At 41.2% G+C, this 26,197-nt stretch overlaps 1 protein-coding gene across 1 annotated transcript in view; it reads right to left on the reverse strand.

The window, feature by feature from the left end:
- The window catches only part of PXDN (peroxidasin), a 144,467-nt gene that overhangs the window by 51,959 nt on the left and 66,311 nt on the right, over positions 1 to 26,197 (reverse strand). The window contains exons 2-8 of the mRNA XM_049902573.1: positions 23,300 to 23,371; positions 21,371 to 21,442; positions 16,465 to 16,536; positions 11,303 to 11,374; positions 10,851 to 10,922; positions 7,531 to 7,700; positions 5,137 to 5,254 (exon numbers count right to left, since the gene is read on the reverse strand). Of these exons, the coding sequence (XP_049758530.1) occupies positions 5,137 to 5,254; positions 7,531 to 7,700; positions 10,851 to 10,922; positions 11,303 to 11,374; positions 16,465 to 16,536; positions 21,371 to 21,442; positions 23,300 to 23,371 (648 nt within the window). The remainder of the gene's footprint in view (positions 1 to 5,136; positions 5,255 to 7,530; positions 7,701 to 10,850; positions 10,923 to 11,302; positions 11,375 to 16,464; positions 16,537 to 21,370; positions 21,443 to 23,299; positions 23,372 to 26,197) is intronic.

The raw sequence follows: 26,197 nt of genomic DNA on the forward strand, positions 1-26,197 counted from the left end.
AACAATAAAGGCCTCTCAGCTGGGCTCCTGCCACATCACACAGACATTACCAATTCACCTTGTCTCACAGCCAAGAAAAGAATCCTGTGACTCAGCCCTCCCCCCATGTCTTCACACCAGACTTCATCTCTCAGTTTCTGCCCCCAAACCCCTACTCCACACCCATGTGAAAGTTCTTGGGTCTCATTGTTCAAAAACACGTGAGAAGGCGACAGTTGAAGTTTGACGTGTACCTAAGATCACAACTCATGGTAAACGTGTCAACGGAATAAGAAAAGCCAATATACTGAGCTACATGGGAGAACCCCGTTCCAAAATCTGTTGTCAATGAGTCAATTCCAACTCATAACAACCCTATAAACAGAGCAGAACTGCCCCATAGGGTTTCCAAGGCTGCATATGTTTACGAAAGCAAACTGCCACATCTTTGTCCCACGTAGCAGCTGGTGGGTTCGAACCACCGATCTTCTGGTTAGCAGCTGAGCACTTAACCACTGTGCCACCAGGGCTCCCGTATGGGAACACACACACAAAAAAAATGAAACCCACTGTCATCGAGTCGATTCTGACTCATAGGAACACGGTGGCACAGTGATTAAGAGTTTGGCTGCTAACCTAAAAGGCTGGCAGTTCAAATCTACCAGGCACTCCTTGGAAATCCTATGGGGCAGTTCTACTCTGTCCCATAGGGTCACTGTAAGTCTGAAATATGGGAACACAGACAGATCTAAAAAACTCCTATTTCTACCAGATCATCAAGACAGATAAAGACACTTTGGCAATAAAGGTTCACTTCCCTTAGTTCAGGAGCCCTGGCTAACCAAAAGGTTGGTGGTTCGAACCTACCATGATGCTCTGAGGGAGAAAGATATGGCAGCCTGCTTATGTAAAAGATTTACAGCCTTGGAAACCCTATGGGGCAGTTCTGCTCTGTCCTATACAGTCACTATGAGTTGGAATCAACTCGAAGGCAGGTGGTTTCCCTTAGTTCATGTAATTAATCATCTTCAGTGCTGAGAACGGCTCTACCTTATTCTCCTGCAAAGCCAAGAAATTGTGATTGATTACACCCACTGGAGGAAAAAAAAAAAAAAGCAATTTTTTCTGAGGTGTATTTTTTTCTAAATCATGCTTTAGGTGAAAGTTTACAGCTCAAGTTAATTTCTCATACAATATTTATACACATATTGTTACGTGACCCTAGTTGCAACCCCTACAATGTGACAGCACACTCCTCCTTTCCACCCCGGGTTTCCCATGTCCGTCCAACCAGCTCCTGTACCTTCCTGCCTTTTCATCCCGCCTCCAGACAGGAGTCGCCCATTTGGTCTCATGTATCTGCTTGAACTAAGAAGCATTTTTTAAATGCATCTCCTGTGGGCACTGTTAACAGAAACCTCAGAGTGCTTCCCAACAGTCTGTAAAGGCTCTCCTGTGTGATCCACACACATCCTATAGCCCACCAAGTTTTCTTAAGCTCTTCTCTGCCTGGCATGGTCTTAGTCACTAATCCATGAGAAGATTTTTGTTTCTACACAAACTTTTCTGGATAGACGCAACAATCATCTCAGGCCCCGTAAATGGCACTCATACCAGTACAGCCCAGCCTCCTTCCAATATCCGCAGTACATAGCAAGTGAGGTGGTTAGCAGAGACACGCTGGGGTAGTGGAGAGAGCCCCAGCCCAAGAAGACAGGTCTCAGGGCTTTGGCCCTAGCTCTGCCATATTTGGCTCTGGGATTTTTAACTCTTAGTATCAATGTGCTCATTTATAAAACGTGGGTATGAACTGTTAGAATCAAATTTATGCTCCCCTATCTTTTAAATCTACCGCCCATGTGTCAGTTTGTCATATTTCAGTGGTGTGTGTGTTGCTATGATGCTGGAAGCTATGCCACCAGTATTTCAAAAAACAGCAGGGTCACCCATGGTGGACAGGTTTCAGGGGAGCTTCCACGTGAAGACAGGCTAGGAAGAAAGCCTGGTGATCTACTTCCAGAAATTACACAATGACAGTCCTATCGATCACCACAGAATATTGTCCAATGTAGTGCTGGAATATGAGCCCCTGGGCTGAAAGGCGTTCAAGACACACAGTGGCTACAACCATGGACTTAAGCATACTGACGATCGTGACGATTACACAGGACTGGGCGACATTTCTCTGTTGTATGTGAGGTCACCATATGAACTGGACCTGCTTCTACAGCACCTAACAACAACTTTTTAAATACACATTTCATAATACTTCAGAATAACTCCAGTGCGACTGTCTGGATTTTAAACCTCGTCTACTTCAGAACCATCTGCAATACCAAGATATTTAAAGACCGGGACAGCATGTTACATCTTCCCTTGCACAGCAATTGGATCCAACCTCAATGTTATTTCACGGTTCTGACGACAAAATCTAGAGTGACATCAAATCTCCATAGTCTTTGTACGTACTAACATGTCCTCCCATTCTGTATCTGACTTTCCCACTATTCTCGTGTTCCTCTTTTCTATAAATGCTGTTTTACTCACACAACCCAGCCAGGTTTGCCTTTGAGAGTCTGGCCCTCAACTACTAAGGAACGATGAGTCAATCAGTGTCTGAACTATGCAGCAGTGGAACGAACTGAAACCTGAATCTTCTGAGACATCACCATTGCTCGGTCATGTCTAAACACGGCCCGTGAGCTCAAAGTGAAAACACTAAAAGCTGAGATGAACAGCAAAAACTTTGTTCCTAAATGTGTGCGTGTCAGTATCCTTGTACACATAAATCTGATGAGTAATGGGAGGGCCATCTGATGTTAAAGAATTCCTTTTTAGGATTAGCTTCGTAATTTAAGTTTGAGCACACCCCTCTTTTAACATGCAGGACCTTTAGTGATCTGACCCCAGACTTCTCCCCAAGCTAGCATTTCACACCATATACCTTTGCCCATACCATATACTTCCACTGCCCAAATGGGTCATGTCCTCCTGGCCGATTCCCTTGCACATTCTGTAATTTCCTTCCCTCATCTCTTATCCCATCTTTTCATGGAATCTTAGCTGATTCAGCTCCGTAACCTAACTGGGGGCAGAAGTAGGCCACTATCTACACTTTGCCCATACTTCTGTCACAGCATGGTCATCACCGTAACAGTCAGTTGATAGGACTTCCCCCCGTGGTCTGTGAGCTCCTGCAGGCTGGGGTGTGGGGGGTTTATCTCTGTAAATCCAGAATTTAGCAAAATATCTCACTTTTCAAAGGCCTCTTATAAATGTTTGTGAAAGAAAACGGAATCTTTGCTACAGGAGACAAATCAAAACCAAAACCAAACCCACTGCCATCGAGTTGATTCTGACTCATAGTGACCCTACAGGACAGAGTAGAACTGCCCCCCAGAGTTTCCAAGGAGCACCTAGTGGATTCGAACTGCTGACCTCTTGGTTAGCAGCCGCAGCACTTAACTACTATGCCACCGGGGTTTCCAGAGAAAAATCAGACACCTATAAACCAAAAAAAAACCTAACCCACTGCCATCGAGTCAATTCCTACTCATAGCGACTCTATGGGACTTTATAAGACAGAGTAGAATTGCCCCATAGAGTTTCCAAGGAGCACCTGGTAGATTCAAACTGCCAGCCTCTTGGTTGGCAGCCATAGCTCTTAGCCACTACTCCAGCAGGGTCTCCTAGACATCTATAAGAACTCAGTAAATATCTGCTGAATTAGCGGAGGAAGTCTGCAGCTGTTCCCACTTATCCTGTCTCCCTCAAGATGAGTCCTCAGTGGAGGGTCACTAATACCACCCTCACCCAATCAGGTGTGATCACTGTCCTCCAAGTTCAATGCCAGTTAACATCAATGACCAAAACCCTGCAGCTTCTGGCCAGAGCCAATCTGCTGCAGCCAGGAGATAAGTGGTGGGGGAGAGAAGAATGTATATTAACTTTCCTTCCAGTTTCTAATTCTGGGCAGTGGGAAGTTACATAAACCAAAACCAAAAACCAAACCCATTGCCGTTGAGTCAATCTGACTCATAGCAACACTGAAGGATAGAGGAGAACTACCCCATAGGGTTTCCAAAGCTGTAATCTTCACAGGGACAGACTGCCAGATCTTCTCTTCCCGAGGATTGGCTAGTGAGTCCAAACCACTGACCTTTCGGTTAGCAGCCAAGAGCTTAACCACTGTGCCACCAGGGCTCTGCGGAAGTAACTTTGCTTCTCTTTAATTCAAACCACTGCATGCTGGCAAGCACAAAGTGCATCGCCCTTTATGAAATGAGACCTGCTGAACTCTAATTCACATCCCTGTTCCTAAGCCAATGCACTTGGCAGATGTCCTTAAGACTAGCAGAAATGTCTGTTCCTAGTTCAGTTTGGAGTCCTGGTGGCACAGTGGTTAAGAACTCAGCTGCTAACCAAAAGGTCAGCAGTTCAAATTCACCAGCGGCTCCCTGGAAACCCTACAGGGCAGTTTTACTCTGTGCTATATGGTCACTATTAGTTGGAATTAAGTCAGGTTTAGTTTCAGTATAGATACCGAAACCACCGCCTGTCTGTTTGTCATACTGTGGTGGCTTGAACATTGCTCTGAGGCTGGAAGCTATGACACTGGTATTTCAAATACCAGCAGAGTCACCCATGATGGACAGGTTTCAGTGGAGCTTCCAGACTAACAGAGACTACCAAGAAAGGCCTGATGATCCACTTCCAAAAATTAGAACATGAAAACCCTATGGATCACAACAGAGTACTGTCCAGTATGGTGCTAGGAGATGATCCTCTTAGGTTGGAAGGTACCATACAGTGGCCACAACAATGGGCTCAAGCATACCAATGTTGTGAAGATGGCGCAGGACTGGTCAACGTTCCCCTCTATTGTACATGGGATCACCATGACTCGGGCTGACTCGACAGCAACTAACAACAACAACAAGTCCAGCAGAAGAGATGCAAAAAAAAAAAAAATGCTTTTTTTCTTTTATATACTTGCCTACATGGAAGAGAAAGAGAGAATCAAAGTAGAGGATGGGGAAGCTGATAGGAGGTAGTGGAAAAATCCACTGTCAAGCTAACAGAGCACCTGAAGATTATATTGAGAAACATATGTACCAAATGTATTCTAATGACATTTCTGTGCAACATTCAACTTACTTGTTTCGAAGCCAAATAATTTCGGGTTTGGGATTTCCTTCGGCTCTACAAGTAAAGTAAACGGTGTTCCCGGAGGTCACATCGGCGTCCTGGGGCTCTGACGTAATCCTTGGTCTTTCTGTTATCACATGATGAAAAGGAAACCTTATTAGTTCTAAACTGTCAAGTGAAATTACACAAGGGCACAAACCAAAGTCCTTGTGTTCACAAGAAACTCAAATGCACATCTCAACCATAAATATTTTATTGACCTCACAAAAATGACAGGTTGGCTTCTTTACAGGTATCATTTTATAGCATGAATCTTTACACTGCATTTTTTTAACACCCCAGAGAGGCCACTCTCTAAGAATCTTAGAGACGGGGTAACTCTGAAATGTTTTCAGTCAAGCATCATTACTTTAAACTGGTTTAAACGTCAGAGGTAAGCAAGGGATATCCACGTTCACGGTCTCTGACTTAGTACTTTCACTCCTGTGACTTCACCCTATGAAATTAATCCAAAGGGAAGAGTTCTGTGAACAAAAGTGATCACAGCAAGGCAACCATTATTTGTAACAGCAGAACCACTGTCCACCATCAGAACCTGGTCCTTATACAGACATTCACATGATCAATACAGGTATTATAGGGCAACTCCTGGTATTTAACTTTATTACAACCAGTCAAATCTGCATATAAAAATGTGCATATAAAAGTTTCTAAGGAGATAACAAACACACGATGGCCAACATAGCTATGTTATGGGTGGGATTATGGATGGCATTTACTGGTTTTTAATTTTCATTGATGTTGTTTTTATGTTGAAAAAATAACCCTACTTTGGATAAAGAACTAAAAGACTAATTTTAAGAGAAAAGAAAAAGTGGATTAAGAGAAAAGCTGAACATTCCTTGGGAATTGCAACTTGATTGGACTTTCTTTTCTTTTGATTTTTTTTTCTTAATTGAGGTGTTACATATATACAGTGAAGTGCACAAATTTAGAGCATACAATTCAATGAAGGCTTCACGTAACTACATTCCCATGTAATCACCACTCAGATCAAGACACAGAACAATTTCAGCTCCCAATAAGGCTCCCTCGTGCCCATTCCCAGCCAATACCTACCTTGGAAACCCTGGCGGCACAGTGGTTAAGAGCTATGGCTGCTAACCAAAAGGTCAACAGTTTGAATCCGCCAGGCACTCCCTTGGAAATCCTGTGGGGCAGTTCTACTCTGTCCTGTAGGGTCACTATGAGTTGGAATCCACTTGACAGCAACTGGTTTGGTTTGTTTTGTGGTTAGACCCTACCCATGGAAGCATCCACTAACCTGACTTCTATTACCAGTCAGGCAGCTACAGCTTTTAAACACATATTTGGTGGGAGAGAGGAATGAGGGAGAGGCAGTGGCAATCTGTAGTGGAATCTTAAAATAAAACCTCAAGTTGACTACCAAATAGTTAAATAGTTTCTTATGGATGCTATAAGAATATGACCTGATCAGTCCAGAAAGCTGTCTGGGACCCCCAGTGCTCTTTGTGGTATCAGTCTGTAAAGGAGAAATCAAATGTCCCCCTTTATATGCCATTATACATACAGTACCAACCTGATCGAATCACACTGGTATGATCATAATTAATTCTAGTGGCTACCATTCATTAAGTCTTACAAGGCACTTCCCATGCAAGCCTATAACCCATGGCAAGTTAGGTATTATTGTCCCCATTTACAGACTGAGAAAATGAAGCTTAGAAAAGTTAAGTTTTAGCCAACATAACCATTAAATTTACGACCCATCTGTCAATTTTCCATACTGTGGTGGCTTGTGTGTTGCTACGATGCTGGAAGTCATGCCACCAGTATTTCAAATACCAGTAGGGTCATCCACGGTGGACAGGTTTCAGCAGAGTTTTCAGACCAAGAGAGACTAAGAAGAAAGGCCAGGTGATCTGCTTCTGAAAATCAGTCACTGAAAAACCCGATGGATCGCAACAGAATACTGTCCAACAAAGTGGTGAAAGATGAGCGCCCAAGGCGGGAAGGCATTCAAAACACACAGCGGCCACATCAATGGACACAAACAGACCAGTGTTCATGAAGGTGGCACAGCACGAGGCAATGTTTCGTTCTGTTACATATGAGGTCACCATGAGTCAGTGCCCACTCAACAGCGACTAACAACAACAACAGGTACTAGAGAGCAGGGCTTCTCAGAGGATGTCCTTGTGCAGGCCCCCACCAAGATTTTATTTTTATAAGAACACAGCAAATGATGGCTGAAGAGATAACTCTACATGTGAAAATCATCTCAGGAATGCTAAAACCCAAAAGGAGAGTCAACCCAGATGCCTGGTAGAATTGATCTCCATCTGGCACTTCAGTGTGGGAAGGCACCAAGGGCTTACTCACCACAATTAAGTTCTTCTGGAGTGATTGTTGCCACTGATCTTCCCTGGATTCTTCTAGGATATTCACAGGTAGCTGCTGCTTGAGCATTACCAGACTGGGCGTAGGTCTTCAGCAAATCTGCCAGCCACAGAATTTCACAGTCACAGTGAAGTGCATTTGAGTCCAGTCGCCTTTGAAAAGGAAGCAGCAGCCAGTGAGGAATGGAAATAAGTAGTGTATTTTTTACGCAAATAACACACCTTCTGCTATTTTTTGCCGGCCTCATCTTCCTTCCTCCGTGAGGTATTATTTTCAGCATCCTCCCTTCTCTGTGAGGTATTTTCATAAAAGCGCTATGCTAATTTTTTTTTTTTTTTACAGCAACATATGGAAAAGGGTTGGCATGGCTGCGCTTGTGAGGGTGCCTCGCGGTGGGGAGGGTGCTATCCAGCAAACGAACGCTTTATTTGTGTAAAAATACAGTAGATGTTAATCCATTTAGACAGACAAAGCCCTCATGGTCCAAAAGTCACAAGTGAACCCGAATCAGCAAATATCCCATGGAAACTACCGGCTTTGTTTTACACAACGAAATATGAGACACAGCCCAGCCCTCAGAAACCTTGGACTAATTGGGGAAATGAAGCATAGACACCTACACCTCAGTAAAAAGAACACAAAGGGGGAGGTGGGAGGATCCCTGAATAACTAATAAAAAATGGAATAAGGCAGATTAAATTAATACGTGTTCAAATATTACACGTTTTAACTTCAAAACTAAGGAACAAATGTGGACCGAATAGGTTACAAAAAGTTTCATGAATGAGATATAGGGCAGAAGCCATTCATGAAATCGATAACATAGTAAAATTAGGAGCCACATTACTACATATTAGCTCAGTGAATCCTTAAAGAGCACACAAGGTAGAATACTGCATCGGAGCTGCATCTTACGCCTGCGGTTTGCTTCTACCGCCAGGCCGCAGGACAGTAACCACAGTCAAAATCACCCTGGCAAGTTTCTGATGAAGTGCCACGCTGAAGCCTGACACAGTATGTCCCCGTAAGGGAAGCACCGACCGTTCTGTTCTCTCCACCACCATTAGGGAAGATTGCTGTTTCTTCAGTGAAGAACAAATCTTAGAACCAGTAGTAGGAAAAGGAGATGGAACTAGAATAGCTAGCGGTCATGAAGCTAACTGTTCTGGACCCTTGTTATATGGCAAGTACGGTCACCTGAGAGTCACAGGAACTAACTCATTATCAAAACCCCTACGAAGTGGGCACTCTCTTTGTTTCCGTCTTATGGATTTAGGAAATGAGACCCAGAGACGTTAAGTAACTGACCCCAGGTCACAGCATTAAGGTAGGCAGAGCCAGGATTTGAACTTCAGCTATTTCCGGTCTTTAAGTTCACACTACCACCTCCACGACCAGTTGCCTTGGATTTGATTGCAGATATATGCGCGGAGTAGACTGCATTCTGTAGGGTTTTCACGGCTGTCACCTTTCAGTAGCAGCTCACCAGACACTTCTTCCAAGGCGTCTCTGGGTAGGTTATAACTGCCAACTTTTCAGTTAGTAGCCCAGCACTTAAGTTTCTGCACTGTCCAGGGACTTCCAAGTTCTCGTTACCTCTACTTCTATCCACTACCGTCAAGTCGATATCAATTCATAGCGACCCCGCAGGATGGAGCAGCACTGCCCCATAGGGTTTCCAAGGCTGTAAATCTTTACAGAAGCAAACTGCCACATCTTTCTCCCGCGGAGCCGCTGGTGCGTTCCAACCAAAGACCTTTCGGTTAGTAGTCGAGTCCTTTAACCACTGCGTGACCAGGGCTTACTTTTCTCTACTTAGCACTGGCAAAATCTTACAAGTAAGTTGAGCAATGTAAAAAGAGCAAATAGAGGAGAGAAAGGAGAGTATTAACGTCAAAGGATTTGCATTAGTATACAGGAGAGAATTTGTCAGACATCTAGGAGGCTGAAAACGAGGAAAAATGGTTGCCAGTATATTCAAGTCTTTAATTAACCCCTCCTGCCTGCCCTGAGTGGCGAAAACTGTTTGCGCTAAATACTAATTGTAAGCGTGGAAGTTCAAACCTAGCCAGCGACACCAGGGAAGAAAGGCCTGGCAACCCACTTCCCTTAAGATCACAGCCAAGAAAACCCTACCGAGGAGATCTAGTTTGTAACTTATGGGGTCACCATGAGTCAGAACTGACTCAACTGCAACAGGTTTTGGTTTTTTGCCTGCCCTGAGCCCTACTTGGGTCTTTTCTGGAGTATTTACCTGGCAATTTCTTTGCTACTCTCCTTTATTAAATATGAAAGATGTATCATGTCTTCTCACCTAGAATAGAGTTTTTATTTTGGCTGGTGATTTCTTTATCTTAAAGAAAAAAATTTTAAATAGTTTTGAAGGTTTTTGTCTTATTTCACTGAAAAGATAAAAGAACAAACAAAATCACTACTGGATCCAGGTTTGTTTCTTCTACTTTTCTGTTTGTTTCCTGAATTTCTACAAAGTAGGCGCTCAGTAAAGGTGCCCTGGTGGCACAATGGTTAAGCACTCAGCTGCTAACAGAAGGGTTGGTGGTTCAAACCCAACCAGAGGCTCCACGGGAGAAGGACCCGGTGCTCTCCTTCCGTCAAGATTACAGCCTAGGAAACCCTGTGGAGCAGTCCTACTCCGACACACTGGGTCGCTGTAAGCCGGAATCAGCTGGGCAGCACCCAGCAACAACGGGCACTCAGAAAGATTGAATTGAGAATAACGACCTTCAAGGTCAGAAGGAAAACCCAAGAAGCATGTCAAATAACCTTATCAGTACTAAAACAGCCTAAGTCTGGTGTAAGAGATTACTCAGTATCACATATATATGAGACCTTTAAAAACCAGGTAGACTTCAGTCTGTTCGATATAGTTTAATTTTATGTACATCTCAAATAAAAAGAATGGAATACAGTACAGAGATTCCTTCTAGACTGATTTTACCTCCACCAGTAAATTATTATACACCACTGTATGAAAAGTTAACTTAAAGAACTCAAAGATGGTTTAAAAAAAAAAAAGGTCTTCTCTCCTAATTTTGGCTACTGACCTCACAGTCTCAATGGAAAGACTAATTTACTACCACATTCACTGAGTCACATCTGAATTCTGTTTTACATTCTAACTGGTTTAATCCACCCTCTGTATGTTGGCACTCTTTCCTGATGCAAATTCTGATGGTTATACGCGCTTCAAGAACCCCAATACAAGGGATCAGGCAAATAAATGGAGGAGAGGGAGAAATTAGGCTTTGCTGAAAAAGTCACACAAAAGGTATTATACTTACAATCTTTTCATGGATTCCAAGTGATTAAAAGTCCCTGGAGCTAAATGTGTAATTCGGTTGTTATGTAAAAATCTGTTGAAAGAAATAATATAACAAACCAACTTTTTGAAGTATTTCTCAGCCGTGTAGAAAAGAGAATAAACAGTCTAATATACCAGCTTTTATCCATATTTCAGTGATTACATTTATTTAACACAAAAGAATCTGACAACAATGGTAATCACCCCTGGATCCCGCCCTCCCCGCCCTTTTATCATCATTTCCAAATAGAAACAAATTATAAGCCCAGCTGCTGCACTGTTAATTATTCTAGGAACACAGGTTTTGCACCAGAACAGTTTTCAGGTATTTGAACAGATAATGTCCTCAATTCTGTAAAGCCAATGAGCAAAACCCAGACACCGAAGATCTTCAAGTAAAAACATCAGGTGAAAGAACAAAAAGCAACTTACAGCCTTTCAAGCTTTGGTAGATGCTGAAATGATTCTGGGTCCAAAGTTTCTATCTGATTAAAGTGCAGGTATCTAGAGAAGTTTTTTTAAAAGGGAAAAGAAACATCATTTAAAACTATTTTAATTTTTTTTTTAATGCAAATTTTCCGCTAAAATTTTTTTTGGTTTTTCTAAGTAATCTCAAATTCAGAAATCAACAGGTAACCCTCTAGATTTCCTATAGTGTATGGAAGACAAATGAAATACTAAAATAGGAAGATTAAATAAAACTGAAAGTTGGGTATAGATGGTCATAAAATGTAAACTATAGATCTAGACACGCCGACTCTAGCAGGATGCTCCTCCAGGCCTATTTTGTTTCCTTTCAAAATATATGGCCCTATCGTTAAAGAAAACCAACATAATCTTAATTATAACACATATAGAAATATATAAATATCACCATTAAATATTCTAACTTATATACTAATTTGGGAGGGGAAATCAACACATACTTTAATTTACCACTAAGAATAAGTATATTGTCAGCTAACTAAACAATTACAGGAGCAATACAAGAAAATGACATGGGATTAAGACATAGCATTTCCTCGTATGTTCTTTAATTTTATAAAATATCCAGAGTTTATCATTCTTCCCATTCAAGATGCCTCCTTACATTCCAAAATGTATTCTTTTTTTGGTATAACAGATTTCTTCCAGTTTTCCTGAATATTGCTATCCTGAACACTGGTTTGTCACTTTGAAAATCGGTGCTTTTTTTTTTTTTTGTCCTTAAAACATATGACACAATCATCCTACTAACTGGGGTTTGTAGATGACCAGGTTAGCACTTCTGCAGCGTAAACCTCCTCTCCACATACAGCAGGAAGACAGCTACCCGCTCATACGTTCACTGCCAATCAGCACACATGTATTCTACTTCTAAAGATTCTGGGGACCAATCAGAGTAACAGGATTGAAATATCAGGAGTTACAGGTCTTTATCGTAAGTCCAAATAAAAGAAAGCTTTGTCAAAAGTCATCCCAGACAATGGTACCAGGATACTGCCACTGACTGCTCTGACAGCGATCACAATAGAGGGTCCAAGACAGAGCTGGCGAAAAATGTAGAACAAAATTCTAACTCAAGAAAATCCAGAATTACTGGCCTGGCAGAGACTGGAGAAACCCTCAGAATATGGCCCCCGGACACCTTTTCAGCTCAGTAATGAAGTCATTCCTGAGGTCCACCCTTCAGCCAAAGGTTGGACAGGCCCATAAAACAAAATGAGACCAAAGGGGCACCCGAGCCCTGAGGTAAGGACTAAAAGGCAGGAGGGGACAGGAAAGCTGGTAATAGGGAACTCAAACTTGAGAAGGGAGAGTACTGACATGTCACGGAGTTGTTAACCAATGTCATAAAACAATACGTGTACTGTTTAATGAGAAACTAGTTTGTTCTGTAAACCTTCATCAAAAGTACAATTAAAAAAAAAAAAACAAAAAACCCAGACATTACCGATTAGAGATTTTATTAGCTTTTTGAAATTACTTTAACCTCCCTATCAGCCACCTTCGACAGCCTATGTTCTCTGTCCTGCTTCTTCTGTGGCTCTTTCCCTGGACAGATCACCAGTCAGAACCACCACGCAGTCATTTCTCAAGTTTCTGAGAACATCTGCAACCATACCCAATGTGGCCAAAGGACTCTGGGCACCCTATCAGACTTTCCTTCCATTTTGGAACTGCCCTTTCCTACTTTTTCTCTTGCTTTCTCAGGTGGATATTTCTGTGCTTGTTACACCTCTCTTGTGGGGGAAATGTGAGAAAAGGCAGGAGGAACTGGAGCAGGAAAAGGAAAGAAAGTCAAAAATCAGTGACTGTCACATGTTAGTATCTGTAGCAAAGATGGAGAAGGAATCAAAAAAAAATTTTTTTTTAATAACATTTATGGAGCATCTTCTACATGTTAGGTAATGTTCTAATAAATAAATCATGGTCCCTCACTGCATGCAGCTGAGACCGGTCAAGGAGGCAGACACACAAAACAGATAATATTAACACAACGTATGATGCATGGAGGAGATACTTTTAGTCTAGCCTGGGCATGTGTGGAGACCTGCGTTAAGCCTTGAAGAATAAGTAGGGGTTAATCAAGAAAAGAAGGGGAAAAATGCAAAAGTCTCCATTTTATAGTCACTTTTTTAAAAAATGCATTCGCCTGGAACCCTTGGTAAAGGCTGGGCCAGGAAAAAGGCTGAGTAGGTGTGACTTAAGCATTCCACCCTAAAAGGCACTCAAGAAAAATTACTGTCAGGGATATACAGAGTCCGAGGGGTGCTGGGAGCTTCTCCTAAGAGCTTCCAGATTAAGAGAGACTAGGAAAAAAGGCCTGGTCACCTAGTTCCAAAAATTAGTCAGTAAAGACCTTAGGGATCACAACAGAACATTGTTTGACTGGCTTATTTTGGACTTGTCATCAAAAAGGAACAATTGCTGAAGGAAGACATCATGCTTGGTGAAGTAAAGGGACAAGGTCCAGGGAGACCCTGCATGAAATGGATTGCCCAAATAGGCACAACAGTCTGGAACATGAGACTGTGAGGAGGACACAGGACCCAGGCAAGGTTTCACTCTGATGCACACAAGGTCGGCATGGGTAGGAGCTGAACGGACAGCGACTAACAATAACAGGGCTGCCGGAGCTCCAAAGAGCCTGGGTGTCATCTCACCCAACCCTCCCACTGGACACTTGAGGAAACTAAGGACTAAAGGCCTAAGAGTGACTTCTCTCTTCCCAAATACATTTAAATCGTTGCTGAACTCAAATCCATGTTTCCTAACTCTGGCAAAGCACGTTTTCTGATACGGGACAATGGCCCCACAAGGAGCTCCCCAGTCCAAAAGGCTGCTCACGTAGACACCAGGGAGCTGGACCCCCCCAGGGGCCCTCACAGCCCCTCGCAGCCTTTGCATGGGGGCTCTGCTTCTTTGCCTTTTCCTTCGTGACTCAGACATCTTCCCATTAGCCTGGCTTATCAGGACACAAGTCTAAACTGCTTCAGAGAGGCTCTGTGCTTATCAATCTCACCCCTGGCTGCCTAGAAAGCGTGTATTCATCAGCAGCTTGGATCTGAAGAAGGAGCTCCACTGGATGCAGTTAGCCGAGATCCAGAGCTAACCGCTCCCTCCCCCTGTACTCAGCACTCCAAACACAGGTCAGTGATCACATCTCAACCGAGGTCTTTGAGGACATGCTTATCTCCTCCCCAGACAGGGCACTCCCTGAAGGTGGACACTCCGTTCTAATTGTCTATTTCCCTCAGATACTCAACGATGTTTATCAAATGAAACAAAAGCCTCAGTGGCTGAGACCCCTAACTCATCTAATCTTGAAGGCAGCCAAACTGACTCAAAACGCTCTCCCTATAATCACCAAAATGTTTATTGTCTAAAAGTCTTCATATATATGCTACTCCTTCTATTTCCTTCCCAGACACTGCCCGTTTCTCCCTTAAAAATAATGCTCAACTTACCTCCTCCCAAAGGTAGAATCCCATAACCCATTGCTGTCGAGTCGATTCCGACTCATAGTGACCGTACAGAACAGAACTGCCCCCATGAGTCTCCAAGGAGCACCTGGTAGATTCAAACTGCTGGCCTTTTGTTGGTTAGCAGCAGTAGCACTTGAGCACTCCTCCACCAGGGTTTCCGAAGCTAGACACCCCGGTGCTGTAGTGGCGGTGCTTAAAGCTGAATTAGTGTCACCTAACGCTGGTCTTCTAGCTCATGGGAATCTTAGCTGTGATTTTATCACCGTCTGCTGTGATCATCGTACTGCTTCCCACTGTATTAAAAGCTTGCTAAACACAAGTGTCCCTTTGTAAGCTCTCCCTGCGTCTACGTGTCTTTAGGTAGTTCCATAGTTTTTGCTATAACTTAAACTTTTTTGTTTCATTCTTTCCGAAGCAGAAACTATATTACTCTTTATATAAACCAAAAACCCATCGCCATCTAGTTGATTCTGACTCAGAGCGACCCTACAGTAGGACAGAGTAGAACTGCCTCACAGGGTTTCCAGTGCTGTAATCTTCACGGAAGCAAACTGCCAATCTTTCTTCCGTGGAGCAGCTGGTGGGTTCGAACCATCAACCTTTTGGTTCGCAGCCTAGTGCTTTAACCACTAGGCCACCAGGGCTCCTACTTCTTCTATACAACTTCTCAAATACATTTTATGACTTGTGCAACAAGCACAGGAAAGCAGTTCTTACTTGGATAAACACTTATTTTAATACATGAGCATCATGTGTGCTTCTAACACACAAGGCTTCAGCGTGGGTTCTCTCCCCAAATCTGCCTTAAATTCTTTGAAAATCTTTCTGGGCCCAGTCAGCCAATGAATCATGAAAACAAATAAACTGTTGTAGCAGAAGAAAGTCATCCTACATTACACCAAACGTCAGCTGTTTTCCATCCACTTCAGTAAAAGTGCATGATAACTGGAAACTCTCAGGAATCAGGTCAGCTAATTTAAAAGATGGCTGGCCAAGGTAACAAACCAAAAAAAAACTTTCAATAAAATCAACGTGCTGACTTCACAACGAAGTAGGATGTCATGAGGCTAAAAGAACAAACTCAATTTTGTTGCAAACTTAATTACGTTTAACGTATGCTAACTATAAATGGATAAACTCTGATAAAATTTGTTTTCTCCAAAATAATGGCATCACGATTGAGGAAAAGTAAATGGCACTATGCTCAGTTACAAAAACGAAACAGTGTACAATAAAAACATCCTCATTCTCCTTTGCCCTTGAAATTTCTACCACTAACAACCTTTGCTTGCATGTTTCTCTCCCATTAAATTATAAACACCATCAAGACAAGGAATCTGGCTTATTCTTCTTTGTTCATTAATGCATGGCACAGGATCTGGTGTATAGTAGAAACCCAATAAATATCTACTAAATGAATGAATGGATGGTTGGATGGATGGATAGATGGATAAATAACAAGTGAATTTACTGCTTTTTCATTTTCATGCACATACTATTGGGTCTAGCTACCTGCATCCCATTTAGTATACTCATGCATCATGCAGAGTTCATTTGTTCCCTAAGAGAGGCAAAAAGGCAGGTGGCATCAAAGAAGCTAAAGCACAGAAGAGAAAAGGCACTTACAGTTGCTCTAGAGAGGCAAGTCCCTTAAATGCTTGCCTGTCAATTGACTGGATTTCATTCTTGTACAAATAGCTGAAACAAGAAACATTGGGGAGTATTAGTACACAAACAAGAGGTAATAACTTAAGGTGGAAAAGGAGAATTCAGTTGACACGTGGAGACAGTTTTCAAATTAATGGTCATATTAGAATACAAACAAAACGTTTACACAGTTAAGTACGGTTCCTCTCAGACATTTCCCTTCCTTTCTAAAAGGAAATCTCGAATGGATCAATAGTGAATGGTCCAAACTGAAGTTAAGCAAACCCTTCCATCACATAATCTATAGGTTCTTGACCTATGACTTATGAATTGTTGAAAACACATTCTCTTCACAGCCTGAATAAAACAGGACCTTTTCCCCACTAACGTGTAAAATGCTCATCTTCAGAGGAAAAAAAAAAATCCATTAAATGTAAGATTTTACAACTGATATTAATACAGTTTTCAAATATCCAGAAAGGATTTAAGGAGTAAACAATACAGAGACTAAATGATGTATTGAATTACTCACCGACCAAGAATTCTAGTCTCATCAAACTGAAGCAATAATGGCATACCAGAGGAATCACATAAACTGGCCTACCACCCACTTTTTTATAGCCTATAAACTAAGAATGGTTTTCATATTTTTTAATGGTTAAAAAATATCAAAAGAAGAATACTTTGTGACACACGAGAATAATAAAAAATTCAAATCTCGGTGCATAATAAAGCTTTGCTGGAACACAGCCCCATTTACTCACTTACATGTTGACTACGGTGGCTGGGCGGTTGCAATAGAGACCATAAGGTCTGCGGGAATGGATTACCCAATAGGCAAGGTAAGCACTGGCTTACTTGTGTGAAACTGAGCACCACGGATTAGTAAGTAAACACAGTCAATCCTGTGCATACCTTGCTTCCTGTAAGCCATGTGGTGTACCCTGCTTACTGGTTCGTCTGCCTCTTGATTAAGAGAGGTACTTTCTGGCAATTTAGAGAAAGAGTTTGCCAACCGTATAGTAGGACTAAACCGTATATAGGACTTGCTGCTAGAGAACTATTATAAGGAAAACTGTGCTGAAATCAAGTCATCGTTAGTATACATGGTTTTATAGTTCTTTCTGGGATGACGATACTTTTGAATTGTAATACTTTGGTATGTCTTCATCCTTGATAGGTTAGGCCAAGTGTTGCAAACTGTTTCTCTCAATTGCTGGAATGCACATATTTTAACTTCCATGGCCCTTATGGTCTCTGTCACAACTGCCCTGCCATTGTAACTCAAGAGTCGCCACAGGCAACATGTCAACGAGTAAGCATGGTTGTGTTCCAGTAAAGCTTTATTATGGCACTGAAATTAGAATTTTATATTATTTTCATGTGTCAGAAATTATTCTTCTTCTTTCGATATACAGTTCTACAGCAGTAAGTAGCCCTGGTGGCGCAGGGGTTAAGCACTTGGCTGCTAACTGAGAGGTAGGCGGTTCCAACCTACCAGTCGCTCCAAGGAAGAAAGACGTGGCAGTCTACCTGTTTAAAGATTACAGCCTTGGAAACCCCATGGGGACAGTTCTACTCTGTCCTATAGGGTCTCTGTGAGTACGAACTGACTCGATAGCAATGAGTTTGTTTTGTTTTTTGGATAGCAGTTAAGCTCCAGTGAACCACAAGAATTTTGATTTAAATAAAAGATAAATTCTATACTCAGACACATAGGTATGTGCCACTGGCATCTCCTATAATCAGGCTGGCTTCGATTTCGATCTAGGTAGATGCACAAATCAAAATCTGCGCTTTTCCTAATTTTGACTTTAGGCAGAAACTTCTTTTCTGGTACTCAGTGAATGAATTTTCACCTACCTATTCTGCTAAACACACTTTTTTTTGTCTCACTGCTTATAATGCTGCATACTTCATTTTCAGGAAGACAGTAGGTCCAAATGTGCCTTAATTAGAGTAATGCTCAGTGGGGACCAAGCTTAAAAGGGCCTGCTCTGCTATCTTTAATTGTTGCAATCCATCTAAATGGTTCTCATTTCTCCCCGTTTGCAAACTTGCTAAGGCTTCCCCGCAAAGAATTACAAGCCTGAATATAAACCAGCCAAAATGTCCCTACCAAGGGGCAGCCCAGTGGCAGCACTCAGAGGCAGAGTTTGGCAGTTACTCAGCCAGGCTGCGTGGGTTTGAACCCTTGAGCTGCCATTTCCTAGCTGTGTGATCTTGAATAAGACATTTAACTTTTTTTGTGCCTCTGGCCTTTTTTGTTTTGAGTTTTTTTTTTTTTTTTCCCTTCTTCTTCTATAAAATGGAAATAAATAGCAGCACCTTTCAGGATGGTTGTGAAGATTAAGTAAATTAATAGATTTAAAGCTCTTAGAATACTGCCTGGCACATAGTAACTGTCTAGGCATCAGTTATTATTAATCCTACAGAAGGTAGGAGCCCTGGTGATGCAGTGGTTAAGAACCTGGCTGCTAACCAAAAGGTCGGCAGTTTGAATCCACCAGCCGCTCCTGGGAAACCATATGGGGCAGCTCTACTCTGTCCTATAGGGTCACTGTAAGTCGGAATCGACTCAGTGGCAACAGGTTTGGGTTTTGGTATGGAAGATAAGTCTGAACGTAGATTTCTGTGCCTATTTCTTAAAAACAAAACAGAATATCAATACTAATATCACAGTGCATGCACTAAAAAAAAAAAAAACAACAGAGTAAAGGAATTATTTTAAAGAGCACATAAAACAATTCAATCAAATATCCATGACTAAATGTTTATAAACACACTGAGGCATAATTTGTTCTCATAAGAACCAGGCACTAACTGAGCTAATAATAAGTTATAAGTAATTTTCTATTTCATAGACTTGACCTTTTGACCGTATCTCAAGAGTTAATTTCACAATTACAAACATTTCTGGCCACAGCAGAAATAACAGGGTTTCAGGAAATACCAGAATATTCAACTAATAAAAATACAGTTTGATGCTCACATACACACTGAATAGACCAGGTTGAAATAATAAATTCAGGAGCGTTCTTAAGAATTTAAATTATACTGCTACACAGTCTCCTAAACAGGGTTATCTTAATGTATTCTACCAATGCCATCGATTCTAAGGGATCTGGAGAAGAACAAAATTGGCAATTCCAAATAGCTGGATAAACGAGTCACCTTTCCATCCCCTCTTTATAGCTCTCTCCTTGCTTTCTGTCTTTTTTTCTCAGAGTGATGCACGTCCTCCCTTGACTAGTGACCTACTGCTTCACTTCCACCTTCTATGATCCGTGTTATCTACTGCCAGCAGGAATCACAGGTGCGTTTTGGAGAAGAGAAAGAAGAAGGGTTGGAACGTGGATGCCTTGAGAGTACGTGGTCAGTAGTCAAGGTTTAAAAAGTATCATTTAAAACAGAGTATCCCAAACTATTTAACATTCAAAATGTTTGCAAAGTAAATAGTAAGCTCTTAAGTAACCCAAAATAAAAATGAACTATTAACAAAGAAAAAGCCATGCGATATGAATGCTGGCTATCAGCTACCTGGATAGGCTTTGCAAGAAATCAAAAGCCCCTCCTTGGAACCTATGCAGCATTTAAATTATAATAATAATAAAGCAAACACATAAAAACTCAGAGTATAAATAGGAGACCTGTTCTTTTTTTTGTTTGTTTGTTCTTCATTTTAAAAGTGAGTCCAAATAGGTTTAGTAGTGTTCACAGAGAATTAAAAATTAACGTACTAGGTCAAAAAGGATGGTCAAGAAATATTTATTTGTAGTATTTTCATATACATTCACTGAGCTGAATATATTTGAATAAACGGATTAAAATTAGCTCTGTGGCTAGGAACCAGTGACACAACTAAAAAAAATCTAAACAAACTGCAAAATATCCATCAACATTAGCAATAGAACTGTTTTTAAAAAATCACCATAACTAATGTTTAGGTTCACTTATGACATAAATATCATTGATATAAATCCCTCGTTAAGTGGCTATATTTGAAAAGTTATCTAAGTCTAAAATTAAGAATAACTTGTTAATGGCACATGACATAGGCTTCCAATTTGTTTAGAACCAAGAATTAAACCTGAGTATTTTTCTTAATTCTTCCCAATTTTAAAATAAGTGACTTTTAAGTGTACAAAACCAGTACTTTCTGAAGAGATCATTTGTAAACTGCAAAACAGACTTGAGCAAACAGAATTTTTTAATGATAATAAATAAAATCAATTTTAATAGTAAAATAAAATTTAATTACATAAAGAAGTGAAACCCACTTGGAGGAATGCTGTTAGAATTAGCAAGTATTGGTGAAATTCCAATTGTATTTATAATTTACATCTATTTTTCACATACAGCTGGACAGGCCTGAGTGATTCAGCAATTTTAAAAGGCTATGAAAGCTTGTATTTTGCAAAACTTAGGTCAGTTATTCATGTTAGCAACTAAGTATAAGTTACATCTTCCATCTCAAGAATCTTGCATTATTACTCCTAAAATGATTTTCAGTGGCTATGCATTTTAATCTTATTCAGCAGCTACAGCTCTTACCCACTGTGCCCTGGCTATTAACCAAAAAGTCAGCAGTTCAAATCCACCAGCTGCTCCTTGGATACTGTTTGGTGCAGTTCTGGAGTAATGGGTTTTTGGTTTATGTAACTAAAGGCTTAATAGCTAAACACTAAAAATCACACAGTGTATACTGATGGAAACCCACTTTAACAACTGCAGCCAAAATTTCACTCACCTTCTGAACATAAAATCTCTTTAAATGAATGTATTTATAATAACTCATAAACAGGAGATAATTTAGCTCAATGATTAAATAGTTTAAATATATATAGCAGAAGCTTTTAGGTTAAAGAACTGATCATTAACTTACAGATATTTTAAATTTTCCAAGTCCTCAAATGATCCACTAGGTATCTTCTTGATCTGATTATTGTTGAGAAGCCTATGAGAAAAGTTTCGATAAGAATTAGAAAAAAATAAAAATTCTAAATTGTATTATGAAACAACATTCCTATAGTCTTAAAGAGAAGCATAAAATTATTAAGCCATGGACCTGCGTATCAGCACACAGTAAATGTTAAACTATTAACGACAAATAGCATTTTAAGTATTTAACTTTCATTATTACAAATTTTCTGAAGTAATGACTATCCGTATCACCTCACATTTTTATAACCTTTGAATACAATAAAGAAATAAGTCTCTCTCTCCTATACAAAACAGAGCCCTGGTTGCACAGTGGTTAAGAGCTCAGCTGCTAATCAAAAGGTTGGCAGTTCGAATCTGCTAGCCACTCCTTGGAAATCCTATGGGGCAGTTCTACTCTGTCCTGTAGGGTTGCTGTGAGTCAGAATCGACTCGATGGCAACAGGTTGGGTCTCCTATACAAAAAAAAAAACATGCCCATTGCCATCGGGTCAATTCTGACTCACAGCAACCCTATGGGACAGAGTACAACTGCCCCATAGGGTTTCCATGGAACACCTGGTGGACTTGAACTGCAGACCATTTGCCTAGCAGCTGTAAGCCTTTATCACTCTTAACCACTACACTACCAGGGTTTCTGGGTCTCCTGTACAAAGAAGCATAATCCTTCTCCTGCTTTCTCTTAGATTTTCTACTTCGGCAGGCTAATTTTAAAGGCAATCATAGAATTGCAGAATGGTCTAGTCAGATGTGGGAAAACCCTGGTGGCATAGTGGTTAAGTGCTATGGATGCTAACCAAAAGGCTGGCAGTTCCAATCCACCAGGCGCTCCTTGGAAGCTCTATGGGGCAGTTCTACTCTGTCCTATAGAGTCACTGTGAGTCAGAATTGGCTTGATGGAAACGGGTTTTTGGTTTAGTCAGATGCATAATTAAAAGTACGCCATCTAGTTCAATGAGCCATTCATTTTCCCAGATAAGGAAACTGCTACACAGCACAGCTAAGTGATCTGCCCCCAGAGGTCAAGGTTAAAAGGTGACACAGTTCTCACTCCTGTTTCCCTGCACTGTCCCATCACTTGCTGTCCTGGGGTAGAAGAGCCAAGAGGGACAAGCTTTCCAAGATACTAAGTGTGCTCTACAGCAACATGAGGCCTGCTGCAGAGTCATTCAAACGACGGGCACGTCTGTCTCCTTAGCTCCCCCTTTGAGGTCTGAATGCTGGGGTGCAATGGGCTGCCTTAAACGTTCTCCAGTGTACGCGCTGAGTTCAGGAGCAGTGCATCCTTCTCAGCCTTGCAATCAAAGACATGAACGAGCGGGTGTAATCAAGCCTGTTCTAAAAAGAGGCAAAACTGATACAATAATGAACCGCACAAATAAAGAAAAGGGGGTCACTTGGTTGCTTTTATGGATTATGCCCAATATAGGCAGAGGGATGAACAAACTGCGGACAAACACAAGAGTCTGCAGGCCTGAAATTTTCATTTGCATGTACTTCTCTCTGTCTTGGTCTCTGCTTTTCCCCATCGTGCCCAATCAAGATGGACAATGAAGAGCCGGCCATACTACTGAAGATGTACCAAAACCGAACCCACTGCCGTTCAGCTGACTCCAACTCACAGTCACCCTGTAGGGTTTCCAAGGCTGTAAATCTCCACAGAAGTGAACGGCCACGTCTTTCTCCCACAGAGCTGCTGGTTGTTTAGAACTGCGGACCTTTCAGTTAGCAGTCAATGGCTTTAACCAATGGGCCACCAGGGTTCCTCTATACCTCCAGACAAATGGCATAACAAGATACATATATATATGTATGTATGTATGTTTTGTATTTTTTTTTTTCTGTTGGATTCCAATGAAATGTTTCAACTTACAATGTATTCAAGTTCCTCAGCCGTCTGAATGCCCCAGGCTGGATCTCTCTAATTCTGTTAAAGCGAAGATCCCTGTGAAGAAACAAGAAACATACTTACACATGAGAGAAATTTGCAATCATCACTACTTCTACGCTATTCGTATATATTCAGTTCCATGACTGTGATAAGGCATTTAGAAAACACCGTGAATGACTCAGTTCACTCCCTGGATGAAGCATCTCTTTGCTGAGGTTAATGTGTGTATGAATATTTATTTGAATGACAGATTGACAATATCACATAACAGGAATTCATTTAAACAGTAATCATGGGGAAATAAAAAATTACATTAACCACCTACACATCCCACCTTCTGCCAATCCACTGTAGAACTCAATGTTCGTTAAGTCTGAAGATAATAAACCTGGGTTATTGTGTATATATTCCAGAAGACAGCACCACAGTCAAATCTGCTTTAGATTTCACTCTAATTATTTCATGAGCTGGAATTTGACTGTGTATCAACTAACTACCTATAATGTATCTCAATGAGAAAGTTTAGACTGAAAGTCTCAAAACCACAAAGCTAAACTAATCAAGCATATGAATCAGAAAAATAAGGCTACTTAATGTATGGATTTTAATCTAATGTTTCCAACTAGGGTTTTTTCTTTTCTTCTTTAATTGTGTTTTGGGTGAAGGTTTACAGCAAAAATTAGGTTCTTATTCAAAAATTTATGCACAAATTGTTTTGTGACACTGGTTGCAATCCCTGCAAAATGCCAGCACTGTCCCCCTTTCCCTTTCCACCCTGGGTTCTCTGTGTCCGTTCTTCCAGGTTTCCTGTCCCTTCCTGCCTTCTCGTCTTTGCTTTTGGGCAGGTGTTGGCCATGTGGTCTTATATACTTGACTGACCTAAGAAGCATGTTCCCCATGTGTGTTATTGTTTGTTTTATAGGCCTGTGTAATCTTTGGCCAGAAGGTGGACTTTGGGAATGGCTTCAGTTCTGAGTGAGCAAGGTGTCCAGGGGCCATTGTCTTGGGGGTTCCTCCAGCCTCTATTAGACCATTAAGTCTTATCTTCTTTTGTGAATTTGAATTTTCTTCTACATTTTTCTCCCGCTCTGCACAGGACCCTCTAGTGTGATCCCTGTCACAGCAGTCAATGGTGGTAGCCGGGCACCATCAAAGACACAGGAAAATACCGGTCCAAAGGATTCATGGACCACACGAACCACAGCCTACACCAGTTGAGTCCATCCAACTAGGCATTTTAAATGCAGCTAAACTTGTATTGGTAAAGCAGTTAGTTTTATTTCTGGGGTGCGGGAAGGCCTGAACAGCTTACAGAAGACCAGAAAGTGTAGCAAAGTTGACATAGACGCTGAACTGTTCAGCAGACCCAGCCAAGGAAAAATGTATCAATGCTTCTAGATTTATCTCTCTGGCCAACTGAGAGTAGGGCAGCTCTTACCCATATGGAGAACATGTCTGGTGACAAGATACACAAGCCAAAGTCAAAAAGCCATCAAAGCCACAGTGGGAAGTAAAGGAGTACAGAAACGTCTGTTTTTACCCTCCTTAAAGGCCCATCTCTAACTTGGATTAAAAACTATAAAAGTTAACAAGTATCAAAGTCACTACGAAAACTAAACAGGAAGACCACTTCCTTTATCAAATCAGTGCTAGGGCAAATTAAAATTCCTTACTCCCAGGCCCAAACCATTCCAACACAGTTCAGTAGGAATCCTGGGGACACATCTGACCACGGAAAAAGACTTTAGTATAAACACAAATAAATGGAAACAAGCTTCTTATCTGATACATAACAAATATGCGAGTTTCACAGCATTTGAACAAGCAAGCCCTGCACTGACAATAGAGAAAATATTCTCCTGGTGTCATGCCACATGATACGACGTCGAGGTTAAAATCACTAACTAATCAAGAAACCAAAACTACAGCTCCAGGGTAAAGACGGTGGACACGCCTTTTCACTCCCTGTTCCTGGTCAAAAATGACTCAAATCAGAGAAGACAATGGCCTCAGCATTTTGGAGGCTACAAAGCTGATTGATGAAGGATAAAGGACTCGGCAATTTAAAATTAAAACCTAAGTTGACTGCAGGGAGAGCTACAAGCCAACCTTAGTTACATGGCAAAAGCCACTGCAATCTGAAAATGGTGTCAACAAAACCTTTCGTAGTGACGGAGGTGAGGAAGTGTCTAACTGTGCTGCCCAATACAGCAGCCACCTGTGCTGCTTGTTGAATGGATACTTGAAATGCGACTTGTACAAAATGAGACATGCTGTGAGTGTAACACACACACCAGATTTCAAATTTCATAGGAAAAACAATTTAAAAGTGTATCATTAATAATTTTTATACTTATTTCATGTTGAAATACTAATACTTTGTAGGGTTACAGTATTAAAATTTATTTAACCTTTTTTTTTTTTTTTAACATTGTTGTTGTTAGGTGCTGTCCAGTCAGTTCCCACTCATAGCGACCATATGTACAACAACAGGACAAAACACTGTCCAGTCCTGTGCCATTCTCACCATCTTTGCTATGTCTGAGCCCATTGCTGCAGCCATTGTGTCAATCCATCTCGTTGAGAGTCTTCCTCGTTTTCACTGACCCTCTTCTTCATCAAGCATGATGTCCTTCTCCAGGAACTGATCCCTCCTGATAACACGTCCAAAGTACATAAGATGAAGTCTCGCCATCCTCACTTCCAAGGAGCATTCTGGTTGTATGTTTTCTAAGACAGATTTTTATTCATTCTTGTGGCAGTCCACGGTATATTCAATATTCTTCACCAACACCACACTTCAAAGGCATCAATTCTTCTTTGATCTTATTTATTTATTATCCAGCTTTCACATGCATATGAGGCAACTGGGTCAGGCGC

This window comes from Elephas maximus, chromosome 12 (genome assembly GCF_024166365.1).
Source record: "Elephas maximus indicus isolate mEleMax1 chromosome 12, mEleMax1 primary haplotype, whole genome shotgun sequence".
Classification (NCBI taxonomy): domain Eukaryota; kingdom Metazoa; phylum Chordata; class Mammalia; order Proboscidea; family Elephantidae; genus Elephas; species Elephas maximus.